Source organism: Podarcis bocagei, assembly GCF_964188305.1.
Source record: "Podarcis bocagei genome assembly, chromosome: 16".
Classification (NCBI taxonomy): domain Eukaryota; kingdom Metazoa; phylum Chordata; class Lepidosauria; order Squamata; family Lacertidae; genus Podarcis; species Podarcis bocagei.
The window spans coordinates 41,400,427-41,423,195 of NC_138142.1; the positions used below are offsets into that span (position 1 = coordinate 41,400,427).

General features: G+C 48.6%; 1 protein-coding gene and 1 long non-coding RNA gene across 5 annotated transcripts; one reads left to right on the plus strand and one right to left on the minus strand.

Annotated features, from left to right (window-relative positions):
- Positions 1-331: 331 nt before the first annotated feature.
- Positions 332-22,691, minus strand: RFX5 (regulatory factor X5). 4 transcript variants are annotated; one of them, XM_081173548.1, is made up of 12 exons: positions 22,383-22,691; positions 21,613-21,797; positions 20,899-20,970; positions 16,365-16,502; positions 14,428-14,461; positions 11,126-11,208; positions 8,641-8,760; positions 7,656-7,772; positions 7,104-7,185; positions 5,298-5,496; positions 3,648-3,742; positions 332-2,611 (listed from the first exon to the last, which is right to left on the minus strand). In XM_081173548.1, exons 4-12 carry the CDS (start codon positions 16,487-16,489, stop codon positions 1,334-1,336), a joined length of 2,133 nt encoding a protein of 710 aa, XP_081029674.1. In that variant the 5' UTR covers positions 16,490-16,502; positions 20,899-20,970; positions 21,613-21,797; positions 22,383-22,691; the 3' UTR covers positions 332-1,333. The 4 variants fall into 4 exon arrangements, with proteins under 4 accessions (XP_081029674.1, XP_081029673.1, XP_081029672.1 ...); XM_081173547.1 differs by having other exon boundaries at positions 21,613-21,830; XM_081173546.1 differs by lacking the exon at positions 21,613-21,797.
- On the plus strand, positions 5,383-6,379 carry LOC308575378. Its single transcript, XR_014002830.1, has 2 exons — positions 5,383-5,520; positions 5,876-6,379. It is a non-coding gene; the product is annotated as an uncharacterized lncRNA (long non-coding RNA).
- Positions 22,692-22,769: the final 78 nt, after the last annotated feature.

Here is a 22,769-nt window from a genome sequence, read left to right on the forward strand (position 1 = left end):
CCAAAAATTATTTATTTTTTTAAACCACCTTTCATCTGAAGATCAGAGGATGCTTTGCAACATAGAAACACAAAAATACTTAATATAGTGAGAACAAAAACAGCAACCTCCTTCCCGGTTTAAAAATCCACAGCTTCTTTAATCCTAGTATGCAAGAAGCGCAGGATTTTTGAACAAATGTGTTCTGTTCAGCATGGACCCACAAAAAAATAACGGATTTAAGTTAGGCCTATCCAATAATTTCAATGGGTCTTACTCAAGAGTAGAACTAACCCACCATTTATAACGTCTGGAGCGGCGGAGGCAATGAAACAACTTTTAACAAAACATATACAACCACTTTTATTTTTATTTTAAAAAATTAATGTGCATAAGGTTTCTTCAGTATTTATAATGGAAACAAGAGGCGGGAAAGGAGAACTTAGAAGAGGCGAGTAACAACTCACACGAGTAACAAAAAAGGAGCAAATACGGGTATTAACTTTTTTTAAACTGCCCCCAGGTCAGTGGACTCTCCAGGAGAGAGACCAGGGGATATGAGGGCGCCACTGGCCTGTGGCCAGCTTACGACTCCTGCTCTCCCTGACCACTAGGCCTGCTGGCTGCTAGGAGTCCAGCAACATCTGGAGGGACAACCCCCTTGCCCCACCAATGTCCCTAAGCCCCTGAGCTGGAAACGGAGAGGGGAGAACAACAGAACTCTTTGGGATGTTGGCTGCAAGGTGATTGTCTCTAAAGTTCAGAGTAGAAGGATTTTTTTGGGGGGGAGGGTGTTTCAGGGTCAGGATCCGCACTCAGAACACAACACTATTTCGCCCCCTTCAGATCGAGAAAGATTTGTGCAGAAATTCCAAACGGGGGAGGATTCTCCTCTCCCTGCCCAGCCCTTTGAAGTCCCAAGGAGAGCGATGGGGAGGGATCGGTGTCAGGGTGGTGGGGTCCCGTAAATATACCCCCATTCCCATATGTGGCCTGCTTAAATGACCTCTGCAAGAACCTTTCCATTCTCGACATTTTCACTCCCCTTATCGGAGCATGGCAGGCCGCTTGGGCTTTTGAGAAAAGAATTCAGGTGTGCAGTGGCAGCTGGTGGGCCAGGAAGCAGGGAGCTGAACAGTAGGTGGCGCCAGAGCCCAGGTCAGGCAACTTCTCAGCCACACAGCCTTGCAAGGCGGCCAAGGAAGAGGAATGACAGAAAGTCGCTTTTGCAAGCTCACATCGCAGTGTATTTCCCCCCCTACACGCGTGCATTAAATTAGTTAAAGCAAGCAGAACCTTTGCATGGGAGAGCTTGGCATTGGGAGACGCACCCCAGAGCAGGGGTGGGGTGATGTTATCGGCTGGGGGCCTGCGCCGATGTCCCTGGCGGACTCGCCGTCTCTGCTGCCTTCCCCTGGTCCGCACTGACCCTGTGCAAGTTTACAGACGAGGGCCGCAAGCCGCAGGCCTCCAAGCGACCCTTGGCGGGCGGCGGGACAACTTTGCGCATGGAAAGATCGGTGGGTTGGAGTTCACCTTCTGAGGAGCTCTCGCTCTCTGGGTCCTCCCAGTCCCTCGCGGCGGTGAGTCTGGTACCAATCCTCGGTGCAGCTGCACCTTCAGCCAACTGCGGGGGCTCCCTCGAGCCACTTCCTGTCTCCTTCCAGTCACTTCCTGTCTCTTTGGAGCCACTTCCTGTCTCTTTGGAGCCACTTCCTGTGTCCTTCCAGTCACTTCCTGTCTCTTTCACAACAACGGGCATGGCGGACCTCCGGCCCCTGATGACGCTCACCTGGGTGGGCAGGACAGCAGCTTTGGGGGCAGGGCTGACAATGAGGCTGCCGGCCCGGGAAGGGCCCTCTTCGCTCGTCTCCTGGGGGAACGGGCTCTTGGGCTTCCCGACGTGGACCACCTCCACTTCCGCGCTCTCTTCCCGAGACCCGGAGCGGGAGGACGGGCGGGCGGCCTGGTCGCCGTAACCCACAGTCACGACGATGATATCCGAGTCCTCCTCGGCACCGGGCGCTCCCTCCTTGGCGGTTCTCTTCTCGGGCGAAGGGGGGTCCGCCTTCTTGCGCGGCCGACCCCGCTTCCTCTTTGCCGTCGCCTCCCCGGGTGCTTCCGCCGGCCGTTTGGCGGGGGGCTTGGCTCTCTGCGGGTCCTGGGGGCTCCGCTGGGCCTCGCAGCCGTTCACCCCTCCACCAGCAGGGGCGCTCTTGTTCTTCAGCGCGATTTCGGCCACCGGCGGCACCGGTGCCATGTTGATCACCGGCATCATGTTGATCACCGGCACGGCGCTCGGAGGGCTGACCACGCCGGCCGGCCCGTTCACGGCGGGGGCCAACAGAGTGGACGGGCCCGGCCCCACAGAGAGAGCCATCTTGACCGTCCCCCCCGAGGCAGTCAGCTTGGGCGCCAGGACGGCGGGGGCCGGGTGCATGGCCGCCACTCCCGGAGACACCACCAGCCGGTCCCCGGGCTGGACCTGGACGCGGGGAAGCAGCAGCGGCAGCCGAGCCACCAAGGCGTTGATCTGTGGGCTGCTGGCGGGCTTCGCCGGGGCGTCCGGCGGCTTCTTGGCCTCGCTCCGCAGAGCTGCGGCTGAGGGCTTGGCGGCGTTTTCTGCTTTGGCCTGAGGAGAGGAAAGGACGAAAGAAGCGTTGGGTTCAGCTGCCCTTTGGCCCTCGGCTGAGCCGCAGGCCCAAACCCAGGGATGAGCCACAAGGCCGGAGTTAAAATGGGTTGACTACAGATGGGGCTGCAGAAATCGAGAATCCTGCCCAAACTGGGGGTGTGGTTCCCCCTCACAAAGCTGAATTTCGACTTTTGAATCTCTGTGCCCCATCTGCCACCACACTTGGGTCTTCCCTTAGACTTCTTCCAGTGGGGTGTTGTGCATTTCCCAGACCAGAGGCAGATCGCACCAGATAACACCTTAGGGGCAGTTTTGGGCACGGTGGGAACATGATGCTGAACTGGTCCAACTAAAAGGCCCTTCTGAGGTGCTTACATAAGCTCAATTCTGCATCCAGGGCAGCTGTCTACCAGCTCCATCTGGTATGCAGGATGAGGCCCTCCCTTCCCACAGACTCTCTCACCAAGGTGGTGGATACTCTAGTTATCTCCCGCTTGCACTACTGCAATGCGCTCTATGTGGGGCTACCTTTGAAGGTGACCCGGAAACTGCAATTAATCCAGAATGCGGCAGCTAGACTGGTGACTGGGAGACCACATAACACCGGTCTTGAAAGTCCTACATTGGCTCCCAGTACGTTTCCGAGCACAATTCAAAGTGTTGGTGCTGACCTTTAAAGCCCTAAACGGCCTCGGCCCAGTATACCAGAAGGAGCGTCTCCACCCCCATCGTTCTGCCTGGACACTGAGGTCCAGCTCCGAGGGCCTTCTGGTGGTTCCCTCGCTGCGAGAAGCCAAGTTATAGGGAACCAGGCAGAGGGCCTTCTCGGTGGTGGCACCCGCCCTGTGGAACAACCTCTCACCAGATATCAAGGGAATAAACCACCACAGACTTTCCAGAGACATCTAAAGGCAGCCCTGTACTGGGAAGCTTTTATGCAGGAAGCTGTCCAGAGTAGCTGGGGCAAAGCTGTCAGATGGGTGGGATATAAGTAATAAATTGTTGCTGTTGTTGTTACTGCTAATACTACTACCTGGGTCTGTTTATTGTCTGAACTCTCCAGGCCTTCAGGTTCATTTTTCTTCATGGTTTGGGGCGGCCGTTTGTCACGGTGGTTCTCGGTAATTTCTGCAACCAGAAAAGATTTAGATCAAGAGACCTTTCTCTGAACAAAGCTCTGTTACAAAAAAAGTAAAAAAAGTGGGGAAATCACTGGGGGATAGGAACACAGCTGTCTTATGCAGAGCCAACCCATTGGTCTATCGAGCTTAAAGGTAAAGGGACCCCTGACCATTAGGTCTAGTCATGACCAACTCTGGGGTTGCTGCGCTCATCTCGCTTTACTGGCCGAGGGAGCCGGCGTACAGCTTCCGGGTCATGTGGCCAGCATGACTAAGCCGCTTCTGGCGAACAAGAGCAGCACACGGAAATACTGTTTACCTTCCCACCGGAGTGGTACCTATTTATCTACTTGCACTTTGATGTGCTTTTGAACTGCTAGGTTGGCAGGAGCTGGGACCGAGCAACGGGCGCTCACCCCGACGTGGGGATTCAAACCGCCGACCTTCTGATTGGCAAGTCCCAGGCTCAGTGGTTTAACCCACAGCGCCACCCGCGTCCTACCTATTGAGCTTAGTATTATCTAAACTGGCTGACAGCGGGGGTTCTCCAGGGTTTCAGGCAGGGGCTACCCCCAGCCCTACCTGAAGACGCCAATAGAGGATTGAACCAGGGAACTTCTGTATGCAAAGCAAACGCTCTACCCCTGAGCTGGCTGTAAACGTAAAGCAAGATTCTACTCCTCATGGTTTTGACCGGTTTAACTGAGGAGCTGCTCTCAACTACGTCACCGATCTAGCTCAGTGTTGTCTACCGACTGACAGAGGCTTTCTCGGTGGCCAAACTGGACCCCCAAGAGTGGCGCACGATCCAGAAGTTTCCCACCTGTTTTACCTCGTAAGTCAAGAGGTTTATATTTTGCATTCCAATGTGGGCATCACTCTCATCTACACTCGAAGGCCGCTTAGAAGCCTGCGGCAATTTACAAGTTAAATTTTATCAACAAGAAGGCCATCTTCAAATACCGTATGTTCCGGCGTACAAGACGACTTTTTATCTCTGGAAAATCACCCCAAAAGTCGGGGGGTCGTCTTATACGCCGGGTATACGCATTCGGAAGGAGGAGAGGGAGTCAGTGAGAAGAGGCGCTCCTGCTGGCATCGCTCCTCCTCCCTCCCCACAAAAGGGGACGCGGAAAGTCCTGAGCGCGGCGCTCGCCCGCCCGCCCACCAAACGCCTCGGGCTGCTGCTGCTGCGACGGCAGAGGAGGGGTGCGCGCTCTGCCCCGGCGGTGCTCAAACTCTCTAACTCTAAAATGGAACAGCAAAAGTTGGGGGCCGCCTTATACGCCCAGTCGCCCAATACGCCAGAATCTACGGTATTTCAAGGACTGAAGAGGGAGCGAGCTTGTTTTCTCCTGCTCCCGAGGGCAGGACTCGAACCAGTGGCTTCAAGGGGCAAGGAAGGAGCCTCCGAATAAACTTCAGGAAGAACTTTCTGACAGTAAGAGTGGTTCGGCAGGGGGACAGACCCCCAGGAGAGGTGGTGGACTCTATGAAGAACCCGTTGGGCAGCGCGATGGAGGCGCAAGGAGCGGAGGCGGGCGTGAGGAGGGGTCTCCCACCTGAGACCACCATGGCCATGATGAGGTCGACGTGGGGCGAGCGGGAGCTGATGATGTGCTGCTGGATGAGGAACTGTGCCACCTCCACGATGTTGTTGAACGAGCGCTTGAGGATCTTCTCAGCCCAGTCGCAGGTCAAGGCGCAGGCCGCTTCCATCACCTCGTCGCTGTAGGACTGGAACACCTCTGGCCGCTCCGGCTGCAGGAGAGGAAGGAAGAGGAGGTTAAGGGGTGATATGATAGCCATGTTCAAATATATAAAAGGATGTCACATAGAGGAGGGAGAAAGGTTGTTTTCTGCTGCTCCAGAGAAGCGGACACGGAGCAATGGACCCAAACTACAAGAAAGAAGATTCCACCTCAACATTAGGAAGAACTTCCTGACAGTAAGAGCTGTTTGACAGTGGAATTTGCTGCCAAGGAGTGTGGTGGAGTCTCCTACTTTGGAGGTCTTTAAGCAGAGGCTTGACAACCATATGTCAGGAGTGCTCTGATGGTGTTTCCTGCTTGGCAGGGGGTTGGACTCGATGGCCCTTGTGGTCTCTTCCAACTCTATGATTCTATGAATCTGAGAACAGGAAGAGTGAGGAGTGCCAGGCACCGTTTTCCCACATACCGTCAAAAGCGGATCTGAAGCACCGCTTTGGGCCCAGAGATGCCACGCTTCTGCCGTTCCGCTATCGCACAACGCAGCCTCCGTCTTGAGCTCAGAAGGCTTTATTTACAGTCATACCTCGGTTTACAGACGCTTCAGGTTGCGTGATTTCGGGTTGCGCACCGTGCCAAACCCAGAAGTACCGGAACTGGTTACTTCCGGGTTTTGGCGCTTGCGCATAAGCGCTATATCATGCTTTGCGCATGTGCAGAAGTGCTGAATCGCGACCTGTGCATGCGCACATGCGGCGCTGCACGTTGTGAACGTGCTTCCCGCACTGATCACGTTCGCAACCCGAGCGTCCACTGTACTGGTGTGTTTCAGAAGACTCGCGCACCGCTGGAAAGACCTCAAAACAGTTTGCCAAAAAAAAAAAGATGAAACAAGAACCAGCAAGAAAAAATAACAGCTGTGATTAGGGCTGCCATACGTCTGGGACTTCCCAAACATTACCGGTATTTCAAAGGTGGAAGTGATGTCCCGTCCAGGGGGAATTTCCAGAAGGCGGCAGTTTGTCCTGGATCTTTGACAAGTTAACCGAAAAACTGCAGTGGTTTTTACTTTTTGAAATATAGCAACCCTAGCTTTGATTATCAGCAAGAAAAGTTAACTATATTTTGCTTCCAACAGTTATAAAAATACAGTAAAACATCCGACATTGAAAACTTCCCTAAACTGGGTTGCCTTCAGATGTCTTCTAAAAGTCAGAAATCTGTTTGACATCTGCTGGGAGGGCGTTCCACAGGGCGGGTGCCACTACCGAGAAGGCCCTCTTCTGCCTGATTTCCTGTACCTTGTATATCTGTATACAAAATAAAATAATATGAACCTGTGCAAGGAATACAGATAACATAAGTAATATAATGAGAATTATTGGAAGCTACATATTTTAATTTGTTATGCAAGTGTAATATATTGTATTTGTTTATGTTTGTTTTTCTAACCTTTCTTACTTTATTGTTTTTATTCATTTGTATCATCTTTTGTATTATATGTTATGTATATTTGTCTATGTGAAAATTAATAAAGATTTTCTTAAAAAAAGGAACAGGGCCTTGGACTAGGCGAGTCTTTTTGGCTCACTTTCTTAACGCTTTTCAAAACACGGAGACACACGCAAGAGAATAATGAGCCAACAACCAGGGCCTTACTGACTCCGTCTCTTTCAGATCCAGGCTGGGGAGTGGGGGCATGTTCACCACAGTCTTCCTCCGTATCCCGCTGTAGCAATACGTGGGGGCAGAGTTAAGGAGGAAACTCAAAAGGCTCCATTTCCATATCCATTTATTTCATAGCTGGGGAGGCTCAAAGGTGTTGTGGGGTACCCCTTCGCGGGAAGAATCTGCACTGCGCCTGTTTCTCGTTTGGAGGTACAGTCATACCTCGAGTTACAGATGCTTCGGGTTGTGCGATTTCGGGTTGCGCACCACGCCGAACCCAGAAGTACAGGAACGGGTTACTTCCGTGTTTTGGCGCTTGCGCATGAGCGCTAAATCGCGCTTTGCGCATGCGCAGAAGCACCGAATCGCACGGATCACGTTCGCTGTAAAAGTTTTGTGAAGGTGGGATATACAGCTGGGCCATCTCCTGAGCACAGAAAGGTCGTGCTTGCATGAGTTTGGGGAGCGTGAGACAGTCCGCCACAGCCTTTCACTCACCTCACTGCCACCCACACCGCCTTTTTACACACACAAAAAGGATATTTTGACTGCCCGCGACCCCCCAGCCTCCTCGCTTTGATGTTCGGGAAGATTTCCCGGATGATCTTGCCGAAGTTGGCCGCGCTCAGAGAACGGCTGCAAAGGTTATCGCAGTAACGCCTGCCAGGGGAAGGACAAAAAGGAAAGGCGGTTTATTTATCAGTTGCATTTAGATCCCATCTTCTTCCCCTCCGCTGAAGGCGGCATTTACGGTTCCCTCCCCTCCTCGTTCGATCCCCACAACAACCCTGAGAGGCAGGTTAGGCTGGGGAGCTTCGTGTGGCCGAACAGGGATTTGAACCCAGCTCCACATCTGACACTCTTAACCACTACACCACCGCTGCCTCGCTTATGGTTTACATGCTGTCTCCGAAAAAATTTACATATCGCTTGGGAAGACAGGCGAACTAATGCCAGTGTACTGGAAGAAGCAAAGATCACCAGTGTTGAAGCAATGATTCTTCAACATCAACTTCGTTGGACTGGTCATGTTGTGTGAATGCCTGATGATCGTCTTCCAAAGCAACTACTCTATTCTGAACTTAAAAATGGAAAGCGTAATGCTGATGGTCAACAAAAGAGGTTTAAAGACTGTCTCAAGGCAAATCTAAAAAAATGTAGTATAAACACTGACAACAGGGAAACACTGGCCTGTGAGTGCTCCAGTTGGAGAACAGCCTTTCCCAAAGGTGTCATGGGCTTTGAAGACACTCGAACTCAGGACGCAAGGGAGAAAGGTGCTAAGAGGAAGGCACGCTTGGCAAACCCTCACCATGATCAACTCCAGCCCGGAAACCAATGTCCCCACTGTGGAAGGAAGTGGGGATCCAGAATTGGCCTCCACAGTCAATTACGGACCCACTGTTAAAACCGTGTTTATGGAAGACAATCTTACTCGGCTACGAGGGATCGCCAAAGAGGAAGAAGAGGCAACCTCCGCACCCCGCAGAGACGCCTCTGGTTCCCGTCCTTCAGATCCAGAACTCACTTGTAAGCATCAAAAACGTCTTGTTTTGGCAAGCAGGTGTCCGGGTATTCCTCCAGGTGATTCCGGATCCACGTGCAAGCATGCATGTGCTCAGCTGAGCTCAGAGAAGTCAGGTCCAGGCTGGCGGCCCCGAGAAAGGAAAGTAAATAATAATAATAATAATAATAATAATAATAATAATAATAATAATAATAATAATAATAATAGGCACAGGTTAATTCTGTGTTCAGGGCGGCTGTCTACTGGCTCCACCTGGTACACAGGATGAGACCCTTCCTGCCCGCAGACTGCCTCGCCAGAGTGGAGCATGCTCTAGTTATCTCCCGCTTGGACTACTGCAATGCGCTCTACATGGGGCTACCTTTGAAGGTGACCCGGAAACTGCAATTAATCCAGAATGCAGCAGCTAGACTGGTGACTGGGAGCGGCCGCTGGGACCATATAACACCGGTCTTGAAAGACCTACATTGGCTCCCAGTACGTTTCCGAGCACAATTCAAAGTGTTGGTGCTGACCTTGAAAGCCCTAAATGGCCTCAGTCCAGTATACCTGAAGGAGCGTCTCCACCCCCATCGTTCTGCCCGGACACTGAGGTCCAGCTCCGAGGGCCTTCTGGTGGTTCCTTCCTTGCGAGAAGTGAGGTTACAGGGAACCAGGCAGAGGGCCTTCTCGGTAGTGGCTCCCACCCTGTGGAATGCTCTCCCTTCATATGTGAAGGAAATAAGCAGCTATATTCTCTTTAAAAGACATCTGAAGGCAGCCCTGTTCAGGGCAGTTTTTAATATTTAATGCTGTGTTGTTTTTAACATGTGATTGGGAGCCACCCAGAGTGGCTGGGGAAACTCAGCCAGATGGGCGGGGTATAAATAAATCTCGGGGTGGTTACAGCATAAAAGCACAATATAAAAACACAAACCACATAATGAAAACAAAAACCCAATACAGTGATATCTCGGTTGTCAACAGTAATCCACTCCAGAAGATTGTTTGACTTCCGAAATGTTCGACAACCGAGGCGCAAAGGGTGGCAGGCAATTTCAACGGCGAAAATGGAAAAACACGCATTCGAAAACAGAAGCATTTACTTCCGGATTTTTGGTGTTCAAAAACTGAAACGTTTGGCTTCCGAGATGCTCGAAAACCGAGGTTCCACTGTAATCCCCCCTTCCCCTGGTTTTGGCAAAATGTGTGTAAATTCAGCACCTTCTTCCTTTTCCCTGACATCTTTCGAACCCTGCCCCTCTCGCATTCAAAGCCTGCCTCGGGAACCATGAGGTCCGCCAACTTGAATTTCAACAGAAGTTCCCAGGATGGATTCTCAGGCCTGCACCTCACAGATTCCGGCATCCTCCGGATCCATAAGGACTAGAAACCTGCCCTTTGGTTTTAAATTCCACGGCAGCACTTTGCTGAATTTTAGGCCTAGCTGGATGTCTCACTGGTTCGGATAAGTCAGGGGTCAGCAAACTTTTTCAGCAGGGGTCCGGTCCACTGTCCCTCAGACCTTGTGGGGGCCGGACTATATTTTGAAGGGGGAACAAATGAATAAATTCCTATGCCCCACAAATAACCCAGCCTTTTTTATTTAAGTGTTTAATTAAGTATTAATTAGGAAGATTAAAGTTTTTTTGTATATAAATTTGCTTTTTCTTCTTTCTTCTTTCTGTATTTTCTTAATTGTTCTTTAATTTTCATTTCGTAGTATGAGATTGTAAATTCTTTGTATCAGTGTGTAATTTAAATTAATAAAGATTTCAAAAAAACAACAACAAATAACCCGGAGATGCATTTTAAATACAGTGGTGCCTCGCAAGACGAAATTAATCCGTTCCGCGAGTCTCTTTGTCTTGCGGTTTTTTCGTCTTGCGAAGCACGGCTATTAGCGGCTTAAAGAAAAAGGAAACAAACTCGCAAGACGTTTCGTCTTGCGAAGCAAGCCCATAGGGAAATTTGTCTTGCGGAACGACTCAAAAAACGGAAAACTCTTTCGTCTTGCGCGTTTTTCGTCTTGCGAGGCATTCGTCTTGCGAGGTACCACTGTAAAAGCACACATTCTACTCATGTAAAAATAGGCTGATTCCCGGACTGTCCACGGGCCAAATTTAGAAGGCAATTGGACCAGATCCGGCCCCCGGGCCTTATCGTTTGCCTACTCATGGGTTAAGTTGTAAGGTGCAGGCTGCCAACAGAGTGAGGCCCTAAGGGGCTGTGTAGGGTCCACCTCTGCCTACAATAGTTTGCTTCCAAGTTTCATTCCTACACTCGTTTAGGTGGGCAATGAGGGCAGGCCCAGAATGATATCTCCCATGGGGTTGGTTTCACTCGGAGGCTGCTAGTTGCTGACTCCTAGATGATTTTTAAAATTTTATTTTAAAGAAAACCGCTTTCTGATTTCCTTGCCTTTCCACCACAGCGTTTCCATCCCTCCAGTATATACAAAGCAGGAAATGAACAAGATTTGGGAAACAAGGCGGCGATCACTCACTTTTTCTCTCCTGAACTTGGGCCAGAAGGGAGTTGGAGGTAGAGGTACAGCTTGGCATGGTCAGTAAACCTCTGGACATCTTGCTGTGTTCATAGAATGGGGAAAGAGAGACAAGTGAAGATCACCAGGAAATGAAAACTGCCAAGAAGTAAAGACAAGCCGTGTTTTGTGATCAGCAGTTGCGACAATGCACAGCTTTGCACCAGATACCTCAGGGACCCGGGCCCAGCAATCATCATCTGAGGCCCTTCTCCAGGTGCCCCTTCCATCATCATCATTATTATTATTATTATTATTATTATTATTATTATTATTCTTTATTAAACATATTTCACAAAATAAAAAAATTCCTTCCAGTAGCACCTTAAAGACCAACTAAGTTAGTTCTTGGTATGAGCTTTCGTATGCATGCACACTTCTTCAGATACACTGAAACAGAAGTTGCCAGACCCTTCTATATAGTGAGAATGACTAAGCCATTTCTCACCTTCTCACCCCTTGCCTTCTCCTGTAAGACCTATTGCAGTCGTTAAGAGTCGTCAACAGGCTCATCTCAGCCATCCGCCAATCTCCCATTCCCACCACCCTTCTGAGTAATACCCCTCCCCACCTTCTCACTATATAGAAGGATCTGGCAACTTCTGTTTCAGTGTATCTGAAGAAGTGTGCATGCACACGAAAGCTCATACCAAGAACTAACTTAGTTGGTCTTTAAGGTGCTACTGGAAGGAATTTTTTTATTTTGACTATGGCAGACCAACACGGCTACCTATCTGTAACTGGAACCATATTTCACAAAATTATACAGCAATATATATTACAATTTGTATCCCATACGGCAAAAAAATTAAAAATACATTTTTTTAAAAAAAGACCTAAAATAGACTTCCAATTGTTCTAAAAAACAACAACCCTAAATTACACTTGTTATATTTTACACAGTATCCTATTAATATATCATTTTCTTAAATCTTTTTGATAACGGGGAAAAACCTCATTAAATTTAGATATATTGTCTGTTCAACGCAAGAGTCATTCAAGATCTGCCAGGTGGTTTGTGCTGTCACAAGTAGTTTTTCAGGTACTCCTTGAATATACCGTATATTTTGCTCTATATGACTCACTTTTTCCCTCCTAAAAAGTAAGGGGAAATGTGTGTGCGTCTTATGGAGCGAATGCAGGCTGCGCAGCTGTCCCAGAAGCCAGAACAGCAAGAGGGATTGCTGCTTTCACTGCGCAGCGATCCCTCTTGCTGTTCTGGCTTCTGAGATTCAGAATATTTTTTTTCTTGTTTTCCTCCTCCAAAAACTAGGTGCGTCTTGTGGTCTGGTGCGTCTTATAGAGCGAAAAATATGGTGGTCCATTCTTGGTTTAGTTTTTGCATTGAATTCCCTCTTACCCTCCAAGTGCCCCTTCCATGGGGGGATCTGGAGGGCGGCGACATGAGAATGGGGCCTTTTCAGTGGTAGCTCCCTGCTTGTCAAACGTTTTCCCCAGGCAGGCTTAACTGGCGGCACCATCATTACTTATCTTTAGGCACCAGGCAAAACAGCATTTCTTTTCCACCGGGCCTCTGGCTTTTAATTATCTGTGGCCCCTGCAGCACAATGGGTCAGCGCATCTGGCCCTTAACCAGAAGGTTGGTGGTTCGAGCCCACCCAGGGACAGGATTCCTGCAATTGCAGGGAGTCCCTTCCAGCTCTACAGTTCTATTATTCTGTCCCTTCCAGTGGGTGGGATGTTTCATTCCTGCCTTTAGAAGCATGAATGGGTTTTCACCCTTCCTCCCGCTTTCATTTTATGCTGCATAAATGATCCACCGCTAAATCGTGTCAATGACATCCTTTGGAATACACCTGGTGTTTGCCCTCCACCCACTGACGTTTGCCCTCCAATTTTTCAGAGCAGCCTTTCTGGTTAAATGCCACCTTGCCCTGCCAATAGCCTCTTCCACTGCCTGAGCTTCCTTTCCCAGAAAAAAAGACAGGTAAATAAGGTTATCTGCCCACCAGTCTCCATTCCTCTTCTTCATTTTATTCCTTTAACCTAGAGACACTCGCCAGAAACTCCTGCACTCATCAATTCTTTATTTAAAGGTCCGACCTGAGCATATTACCCTCCGGAACGTGCCAAGTCCCACTTTCTCCTTATTTTAGGGCTTCTAACTTGCTTCTGGAGGGACGCGGGTGGCACTGTGGGTTAAACCACAGAGCCTCGGGCTTGCCGATCAGAAGGTCGGCGGTTCAAATCCCCGCAACGGGTTGAGCTCCCGTTGCTCGGTCCCTGCTCCTGCCCACCTAGCAGTTCGAAAGCACGTCAAAGTGCAAGTAGATAAATAGGTAGCACTCCAGCGGAAAGGTAAACGGCGTTTCCGTGTGCTGCTCTGCCAGAAGCGGCTTAGTCCTGCTGGCCACATGACCCGGAAGCTGTACGCCGGCTCCCTCGGCCAGTAAAGCGAGATGAGCGCTGCAACCCCAGAGTTGGCCACAACTGGACCTAATGGTCAGGGGTCCCTTTACCTTTACTAACTTGCTTCTAGCTATGTTTTTGTAGTTAGCTTCTTATAGTAACCCTCTAAAACATCGATCGGAACGCACAGGTGAGTCGCGAGGCTACACCGGACAGGACACGGCAAATCTTATTGCTGCCACATTCAACTCCAGCCAAGGCTCACCCAGACCAAAAGAGTAACCCATGCCATACAATCTTCTGACAAGACACCCTTTCTATCAATTCCCATGAATGCTGCAAAAACGGAATGGGAAAGGCACGAACCATTTTTCTTACAAGATACAGATTTCCGGCCAACAACGTGGCCACCATTTTTTCAACAGCTCCTCAGCCTTTCGGCTAAGGCGTAAAAACTGCTGCTTGTCATTGAGGAGTAAGGCTAATTTTAGTAAGCGCCGCTTTAGGATTAATGATGTGCACTGCTAGCACTGCTGAGAATAAATCGGAAAGGGGGGAAATGTGGACGTGGGTCCCAGGTTGCAGGCTGGCAGCCAGCCTTGGGTCAGACCAGGTAATGATCGCTGCGCTAGAAGAATATCAGAAGCGCTGCGTCAGGCGGAAGCTGCCCAGCATCCTATTCTCATAGAGGCTTATCAGATGCCTCTTTGGAAACCGCAAAAGCTACTCTCCCAGTCTGCGTTCCCAGCAGCTGGTATGCTGCCTCCGAGACGGGAGGGAGAACTCAGCCCATATTTACCCAAAGCGCAATTCATCAGCCACATATTGTACAAACAGGTACGTGTTATTTTAGTTCCCCAGCTCTTTTTGAAGTGCCCCATCCAGCCACTCACCAGTATGTAGTCGATTTTGCACTGCACAGACTTCCTGTAAGAAGAAAACCACGTGTTACTCTCTTGATTTTTCCAGCTCCCTTCACCCTCTAGGACAGGTAACCCCAAACTCGGCCCGCCAGATGTTTTGGGACTACAGTTCCCATCATCCCTGACCACTGGTCATGTTAGCTAGGGATGATGGGAGTTGTAGTCCCAAGACATCTGGAGGGCCGAGTTTGGGGGTGCCTGCTCTAGGACATGTGTAGGCAACCTCAGGATAATAATAATAGTTTTTTATTTATACCCCGCCCTTCCTGGTTCAGAAACCGGGCTTAGGGCGGCTAACAACAAATTTAAAACACTTAATTGTAAAAGCAGCATAAAAACACAGTATAAAAACATGAATAACAATAAAATTCAAAGTTCAGAAATCAATTTAGGGGAAATCCATCTAATAAGTATTAGATAAATCACCAGGGATAGCTGTCTGAATTAGTCCTACTTGGGCCAGCAAGGAGGCCAGGGGAGAATTAGCTGTGGATCAGGCTTCAAACACGTCTCTCTCTCTCTGTGTGTGTGTGTTGCTTGTTCAGGGTGCTGAGAGTGGTTAAGAGACCCCGTTTACAAATGGGTAAAAGCTTAATTGTAAGGATTTGCTGAACTAACAAATTGAAGTGGAATACAAAGAAGGGAGGTATGAGGAGGTCTGGGGAAATAAGTGTAAGGAAGATATGTTATGGAAAATTATTATTTTTTTAAAAACTGTTTTTATGCTGTATTTTGTTTTTTCATTTTCATTTTCATTGTTATATTTTAAAAACTTTAATAAATATCTTTTTTTAAAAAAAAAAGAGAGAGAGAGACCCCGTTCCGCTCAGGGATGGATCGCTAAACCCCTCCAAGAATGGTAGGCCTGTGACGGGGAACAGAAGTCTCGTCGCCTCCACTCTCAGCACCCTGAACAAACTACAGTTCCCATGATTCCTTGGGGGGGAGCTGTGACTGTTTAAAGTGGCATGGGGCTACTTTAAACATACTGTTCTTATTCGGGGGGGGGGGAATATATTTATTCATTCACAAAATTCAGATACCGCCCGAATGTAAAACAAACCTCAAAGCGGTTCACAAAAGAAAACGGTGACGTTACCAGTAAAAAAATGCAGTTTAAAACGACTCTTTCTAAACATCCGGAATTAATTAAAACCAGCAATAAGCTGGAAACCAGATTAAAACGCGTGCCAACTTTCTACACGTCTGGATGCAGGCTGTGCCTCAGCAAAGATGTTTCTAAAGGTAAAGGTAAAGGTACCCCTGCCCGAACGGGCCAGTCTTGACAGACTCTGGGGTTTGTGCGCCCATCTCACATCTATTGGCCGGGGGCCAGCGCTGTCCGGAGACACTTCCGGGTCACGTGGCCAGCGTGACAAAGCTGCATCTGGCGAGCCAGCGCAGCACACGGAACGCCGTTTACCTTCCCGCTGGTAAGCGGTACCTATTTATCTACTTGCACCCGAAGGTGCTTTCGAACTGCTAGGTTGGCAGGCGCTGGGACCGAGCAGCGGGAGCGCACCCCACCGCGGGGATTCGAACCGCCGACCTTTCGATCGGCAAGCCCTAGGCGCTGAGGCTTTAGCCCACAGCGCCACCCGCGTCCCTCTGATGTTTCTAGCAGGGGTCTAAAAAAGGACAGGGTCAATAGGCAGGGAGTTCCGAAGTGCTGCCACACTAAAAGATATGATTTATTGCAAATACAAAACTGGTATGTCTGGTGCAAAGAGGGCCTAAGAAGGAAGGAAGGAAGGAAAGAAAGAAAGAAAGAGGAGGGAGAGAAGGAAGGAAGGAAGGAAGGAAGGAAGGAAGGAAGGAAGGAAGGAAAGAAAGAAAGAAAGAAAGAAAGAAAGAGAGAGGAGGGAGAGAAGGAAGGCAGGGAAAGGAATAAGAAGCGTCGCCCTTACGAAATAGTTCCTCTCAGTTTCTGTAGCAAGGTACTTGACTCCACGGAGACGCCCTGCGGATCCGCCTCTAGGCTTTCGCTCACGTTTTCCGCGATCTTCGTATAAAGTCCGTTGTCGTCCGCCATGGCACCCGGTTCCCTGTTTCAAAGAGAGAAAGAGGAGCCCAACGCCTTAGTCCAGGGCAGCGTGCATCTGCACATGGCGCGAGCCCATCACCCCAGAGAAAAACAACCCTGTCAGAGTGCCGGATTTACGTAAAGGCTAAACAAGCTATAGCTTAGGCCCCACTCTCTTGGGGTTGGGGGGCCCCAAAAAAATTTAAAGGAAAAAAACACCTGGATGTACATTTCCAAAATATAAGATAAAAAAGCAGATAAAAAAAACCTACATACAGCAAGAGTGTTTTGTGTTGTGTCGGCTCCTATGATGTAAGTCATGGGCCCCGCCTGCTCCCTAAAATATCAATGCTTTGCTCCTTTCTATATACAGGGTGCCCACATTCTGCATGGACTGGTTGCAGGACAACATGTGCAAATGGCTTTAGATACTTATTAGGTCCAGCAATTACCATATAGCATTTATTCAACACAAAAAACCGACAATTTGTTGTTGACAAAGGACATAGAAAGGGCCCCATTACCTTCAGTAGCTGAGGGCCTCATCAAACCTAAATCCGGCCCTGACCCTGTGTTACACCCAGGCCTGGTCCTAAAGAGTAGACCCACTGAAATGAACAGTAACTTAAGTTCATTTATTTCGATGCCTCTGCTGTGAGCAGAACTGAATGGGATACAATGCTCTGGTCGGGTCTCGCAGCCCCATTTGCTCGGATTGACTATTTGGTGCGTACAAACAGCAATTGGTAAATCACAGCGTGTAAATTCTGGTCTCCATGTCAAGACGTCACTCCCTTTGCAGAAATGGAAATTTAACTGGACTTCTGTGGAGTGATGGGGACAGGCCCTGGATTATTGTCCCTACTCAGAGGACAACCGTTCGAAATTCAATAGACCTATGTTAGTAAAGGTAAAGGGTAAAGGGACCCCTGACCATGAGGTCCAGTCGTGGCCGACTCTGGGGTTGCGGCGCTCATCTCGCTTTACTGGCCGAGGGAGCTGGCGTACAGCTTCCGGGTCATGTGGCCAGCATGACTAAGCCGCTTCTGGGAAACCAGAGCAGCACACGGAAACGCCATTTACCTTCCCGCTGGAGTGGTACCTATTTATCTACTTGCACTTTGACGTGCTTTCAAACTGCTAGGTGGACAGGAGCAGGGACCGAGCAACAGGAGCTCACCCCGTCGCAGGGATTCGAACCGCCGACCTTCTGATCGGCAAGTCCTAGGCTCTGTGGTTTAATCCACAGCGCCAACCACATCCCCAAATCTATGTTAGTCGTGTCCATTTATCTTAATGGGTGTCTTTCTGAGCAGAGCCGATTTCTGCATGTTGTATGGATGCTAAAAGGCGCAGGAGCAAGTCTGGCTGGGGTTTTCCAGGTCAGTTGGCAAGCCTAACCTTCTGAGGTTGCCCCAATGGAAGAAGTAAGGAGCCAAATTATGGATCGGTGACAGTATCATCGGATACATAACACATTCAAAAAATGGGTTTCCGGACCAAAGCTCACAGTTTGAAAGAGAACTATTATGGAATAAGGATAAAATATTGTCAGAAATGTATAGATTATTAGAATGGGAAACAAAAGATGAGTTAGTCAAAATTCAGTGACACACCAGGCAATGGAGATACATAGACCTAAACCTCTGGGAGAAACTCTGGAAGAGCCAGCCCAAAGATCGAAAGGGAGTGAGATCCATCGTTAGGAAGATTGGAAATTAAGATGGTAGAATTTGTGGAGGAAGCTGGTTTAATTTACAGACTAAGAGAGCCAGAAGAATCTTTATTCGAAGAGAAGTGCTGCATATTTAGAAAATTACTTTGTACAACTGAAAACGCTGGTAGCGTTTAGATAAATTCAACAGCATGATAAATATTTGAAGGATATAAAATGGAAAAACGAATAGATTGGTTATAGTAAAATATGCAGGAAATTTAAATAAGTAAAATAAACGATGAAAGGGGAAGGAGGGAAGTCAATTGTTACATGTAAAATGTTTACTTTGAGATGTATAAACTGAAAAAACAGTGAAAATTGTTATATATAAAAAAATAACCTTTAGAGGTTGCAACAAGAAAAGAGGAAATTCGGCTGAAAAAGCAAGCACCCCGCAACACGATCACTACTGAATTTGTCCAGTCCTCTTTTCAAGGCACCCAAGCTGGCGGTCCTCACTTCCTCCTGTGGCAGTGAGTTCCGCAGTTTCTTCCACACTTTCAAATGCTGCCTGTCTTCCATCCATCCTGTGGACCTCAGAGAAGATTCCTCTTCTTCTTCCCACCCCCAAAGCCTCTGAAACAAATTCAGACTCATCTCCCCGGAGATATTATTTCTTCTCCGCAGCTCCTTTCACACCTCCTTCTAACCTTCACCTGAACTGCAAACTCTTCCAAGGTCCGTGGCCTTGTGAGAGAATCCTGCCTAGCAACAGAGAGCTCCTCCACTTCTGGAGGCTGAGACTGGTCCGAAACCATGGCAACAGCAAGACGAGCAAGTCCGCTGACTGAACACTGGCCGGGGGGAGAAAAAAAGAAGCTTTTAAAGTAAAAAAATAATAAACAGGAGTTGAAGAACACCCTCGACCTAAAACAACAACGACAACCCGTTTTTCCAAAGCACAGAATACAGTGGTGCCTCGCAAGACGAAAATAATTCGTTCCGCGAGTCTTTTCGTCTTGTGATGTTTTTTGTCTTGCAAAGCACGGTCCGTCGCAACTGCGCCTCTTCAAGCGGCTTTAAGAAAAAAGCGCAAGACGTTTTCGTCTTGCGAAGCAAGCCCATAGGGAAATTCGTCTAGCGAAGCAACGCAAAAACGGAAAACCCTTTCGTCTAGCGAGTTTTTCGTCTTGCGAGTTTTTCGTCTTGCGGGGCACCACTGTACAATCTTCCAGGAGGGAAGCAGCCCTGCAAAGTCCATGGATGAAAAACACACAACAGCACCTGCCAGTGCGCCACAGCCTCTTGTGAACTTGCTCAAACTCAGCCATTTCTTATCCTTTTCACCCCAAAGTCAGCAGGGACCGTCCTCAATCCTTCCTCCCCTACGCTGCCATGTCCCAAGCCGTTGCGCTGAAACGTTTCGGAGCTATAAGCCGTCAAACCTGCTCTCCCTCACCCACTATTTCTCATTACAGTGGACGCACGGGTTGCGAACATGATCCGTGCGGGAGGCACGTTCGCAACCCGCAGCGCCGTGTCTGCGCATGCACGGGTTGCGATTCAGTGCTTCTGCACATGCACAAAGCGCAATTTAGCGCTTCTGCGCAACCGCCGAAACCCAGAAGTAACCCGTTGCAGTATTTCCGGGTTTTGGTGGGTCTGTAGCTCGAAAAAATGCAACCTGAAGCGTCTGTAACCCAAGGTATGACTGTACAGTCATACCTCATGTTACGTTTGCTTCAAGTTGAGTGTTTTCAGGTTGCCTCCGGAAGTACCGGAAAGGGTTACTTCTGGGTTTTGCCACTCGCGCCTGCGCAGTCGCACAAAATGATGTCACGTGCATGCGCAGAAGCGGCAAATCGCGACCCGCAGGCTGCGTTCTGCTCATGTTGCGAACGGGCCTCCGGAATGGATCCTGTTCACAACCAGAGGTACCACTGTATTATGGTGGGATGTGATCCTGTCCGTGCTCCCTTAAGCGTGACCCTATACAGTGACCCTATCTCGGGTTACAGACGCTTCAGGTTACAGACTCTGCTAACCCAGAAATAGCGCTTCAGGTTAAGAACTTTGCTTCAGGATAATAACAGAAATCGTGCTCCAGCGGTGCAGCAGCAGCAGGAGGCCCCATTAGCTAAAGTGGTGCTTCAGGTTAAGAACAGTTTCGGGTTAAGAACAGACCTCTGGAACGAATTAAGTACTTAACCCAAGGTACCACTGCAATTCTCTTTAAAAAATAATAATAATTAGATCCCACATCAACCCGAAAGCCAGCTCTTTTGCAACTTGATATGAATATCTGGGCACTCTGTGCATGATCAAAGGCACTCATATCTTGACAGCAGCATCACAGTATTCAGAGTAGAGCCCGGGTGATTTAAACCTGTAATCTCTTTGGGGCAGGGAACTTTCTCCTGACCATAAACAGCCCTGTACATTGCTAATATGTAAACAAGTTAACAGTAATTTCAGTTGAAAGTTATGCCTGACTCTTTGTCAAACCGCCCATCATCGTTAAGTCGCCAACTCTTATTTGCCGCCAAGGCTCCTGAGCCTTTAACAACAAAACAGAAACTCACCAGCTGCTTTGGCAGAGAGATCTGGACTCATAAATCTAAACCACATCGCCCCAAAAGAATCATGGGAACTGTAGTTTACTCCCCAGAGAGCTACTATTCCAAACACCCTTAGCAAACTACAGTTCCCGGGATTCCCAGGTGTGACCCTGAAGCCGGCAGGCGCACACATCAAGCCTTACCTATCTCACAGGGTTGTTGTGGCGATAAAATGGAGAGGAGAAGACAGCAACATGTATGCCACCTTCAGTTCCCTGAGGAGAAGAGACATACGCACATAAGTTAATACATTCAATTAAAAAAAATGTTTTACTTTTTATCTTACGAATTTATTTTAAACATTTTTATCATTCTTCATTTCAGCCGGTCAGCCGACAAAGACACCTGCGGCAATGAACAATGCGTTAAACTCAGTTTTCCAACAAATGTAAGCTCCTTGGGGGCAGAGACCTGTGCCCACAATGAAAGGCATGTGTGGGGAGAGGAAGCTGGGGACTGTTTTAAGCGTTGAACATGTTGAAATCAACCTTTCATGCTCTGGATTGATCGCAGAAGGCCAGCCACCCCCTCAGTGTACATTTTAGACGCTCAAGATCAGGCTTTTAATTTTAAATTCCTGCATCCCACGCCAAGCTGACTCAGAAGTTCGGCTAAGCATCCTCGTGTTTTCAGCAGCTGTGCAAATCTAGACATGACGATGAAATAGCTGCTGTTCGCCACAGTACCCTACCTATTATTTTGGTTTTTTAGCAACTCCCAAAAGGGTTCCAGGCAGAGCTCATGTGAAGGGCTGCTGGGTGCTTTTTATAAATATACAAAATATATCACTGATAAACAATCTGTCTCGGCTGACGGTACATTTCTGCCTTGGTGGGGGGGGGGAGAGATTAACTCACCAAGATTGCTACTCCAAGTGGATCCCCTCTGTTGGATCCAGATTAAAATCTAAACACCCCATAATAAACACACACATTCCTTGAGCGGGAAAGTGAAGTTGATCTCCTGCGTGCCCCAGAGGCAGGTGATCATCCTAGCAGCTGCACCACGTATTTAAATTCCAGGAGGAGGGAAATTCGAATTCCTGCAGTGAGAATGTGGGAAAACCCGAAACCTCCTTTTGCAGAGAGAGAGAGAGAGAGAGAGATTGAGTCAACCTTTTTGTTGCTTGAGATCACACAAACCACCTCTTCTTCCCCATCCTCCTAACCTTAGAAGGAAACCCTTATTTTTCAGGAGTCTCCCCTGCATAGCTGCCAACTTTTCCCTTTTTTTAAAAGGGAAGTTCCCTTATTCCGAATAGGATTCCTCGCAAGAAAAGGGAAAAGTTGCCAGCTATGCTCCCCTGCTTCTAAAATGCATGCATCTCAATCCAAAAACTCGCCATGAAAAACATCAACAACACAGGCGCCTTTTTGCAAAGTTCCTCCATCAGCTCACATGCATTTTAAAGGGATCTGTCTTGATCCATTCCCTCTTTTTGGAAATGGATCTCCCTTGATCACACCCAATTCGATCCGTTTCCTTAACCCAGAAAACTCCCAGAATTGTAAACTCTCCCCCCCCCACCCCAACCTCTCTCTCTCTCTCTCTCTATATATATATATATATATACATATACATATATAAATTTATTTATTTGGGGAAGAAAGGGTGAAATGGAACTTACCTTTTATTTCAGGCTGAGATTCCTCTTCCTGCAGCTTTTTAAGATCCGGGCCGCGTTTTGCAAAAAGGGAAGGCTCAGAAAAAAACTCTGCAGCTGCAAACATCGCTGCTCCAAAACCCAAACTTCTCCCTGCCCCAAAGAGTTAATGGATTCCTTCCCACCCACCCCCCAATTTTTTAAAAAATAATATTTCCTGGATCTTTTAGGATCCCCTTTTCCCCAATGCGGATTTCCTACTCCGCTTGCAAAAGGATCCACCCCTCTCGCAGTTTGCGCGGCGCCTCCGAGCCCTTGCAAAAATAAAAGGGAAAAAGAAACTAGCAGCCGAGGGGGGCGGGGGGAAGAGGAGCGGGTGGGCGGGGCCGGCGGGGTTTTCTTTTTCTCTGA

Coding starts and splice junctions, on each gene's coding strand:
- RFX5 (XM_081173546.1), bottom strand. CDS start 16,489: ATGGCGGACGACAACGGACTTTATACGAAGATCGCGGAAAACGTGAGC. Junction 3,743..5,297: donor CATGGCCATGGTGGTCTCAG/GTGGGAGACCCC, acceptor TTCTGGTTGCAG/AAATTACCGAGAACCACCGT. Junction 2,612..3,647: donor CAGACAATAAACAGACCCAG/GTAGTAGTATTA, acceptor TCCTCTCCTCAG/GCCAAAGCAGAAAACGCCGC.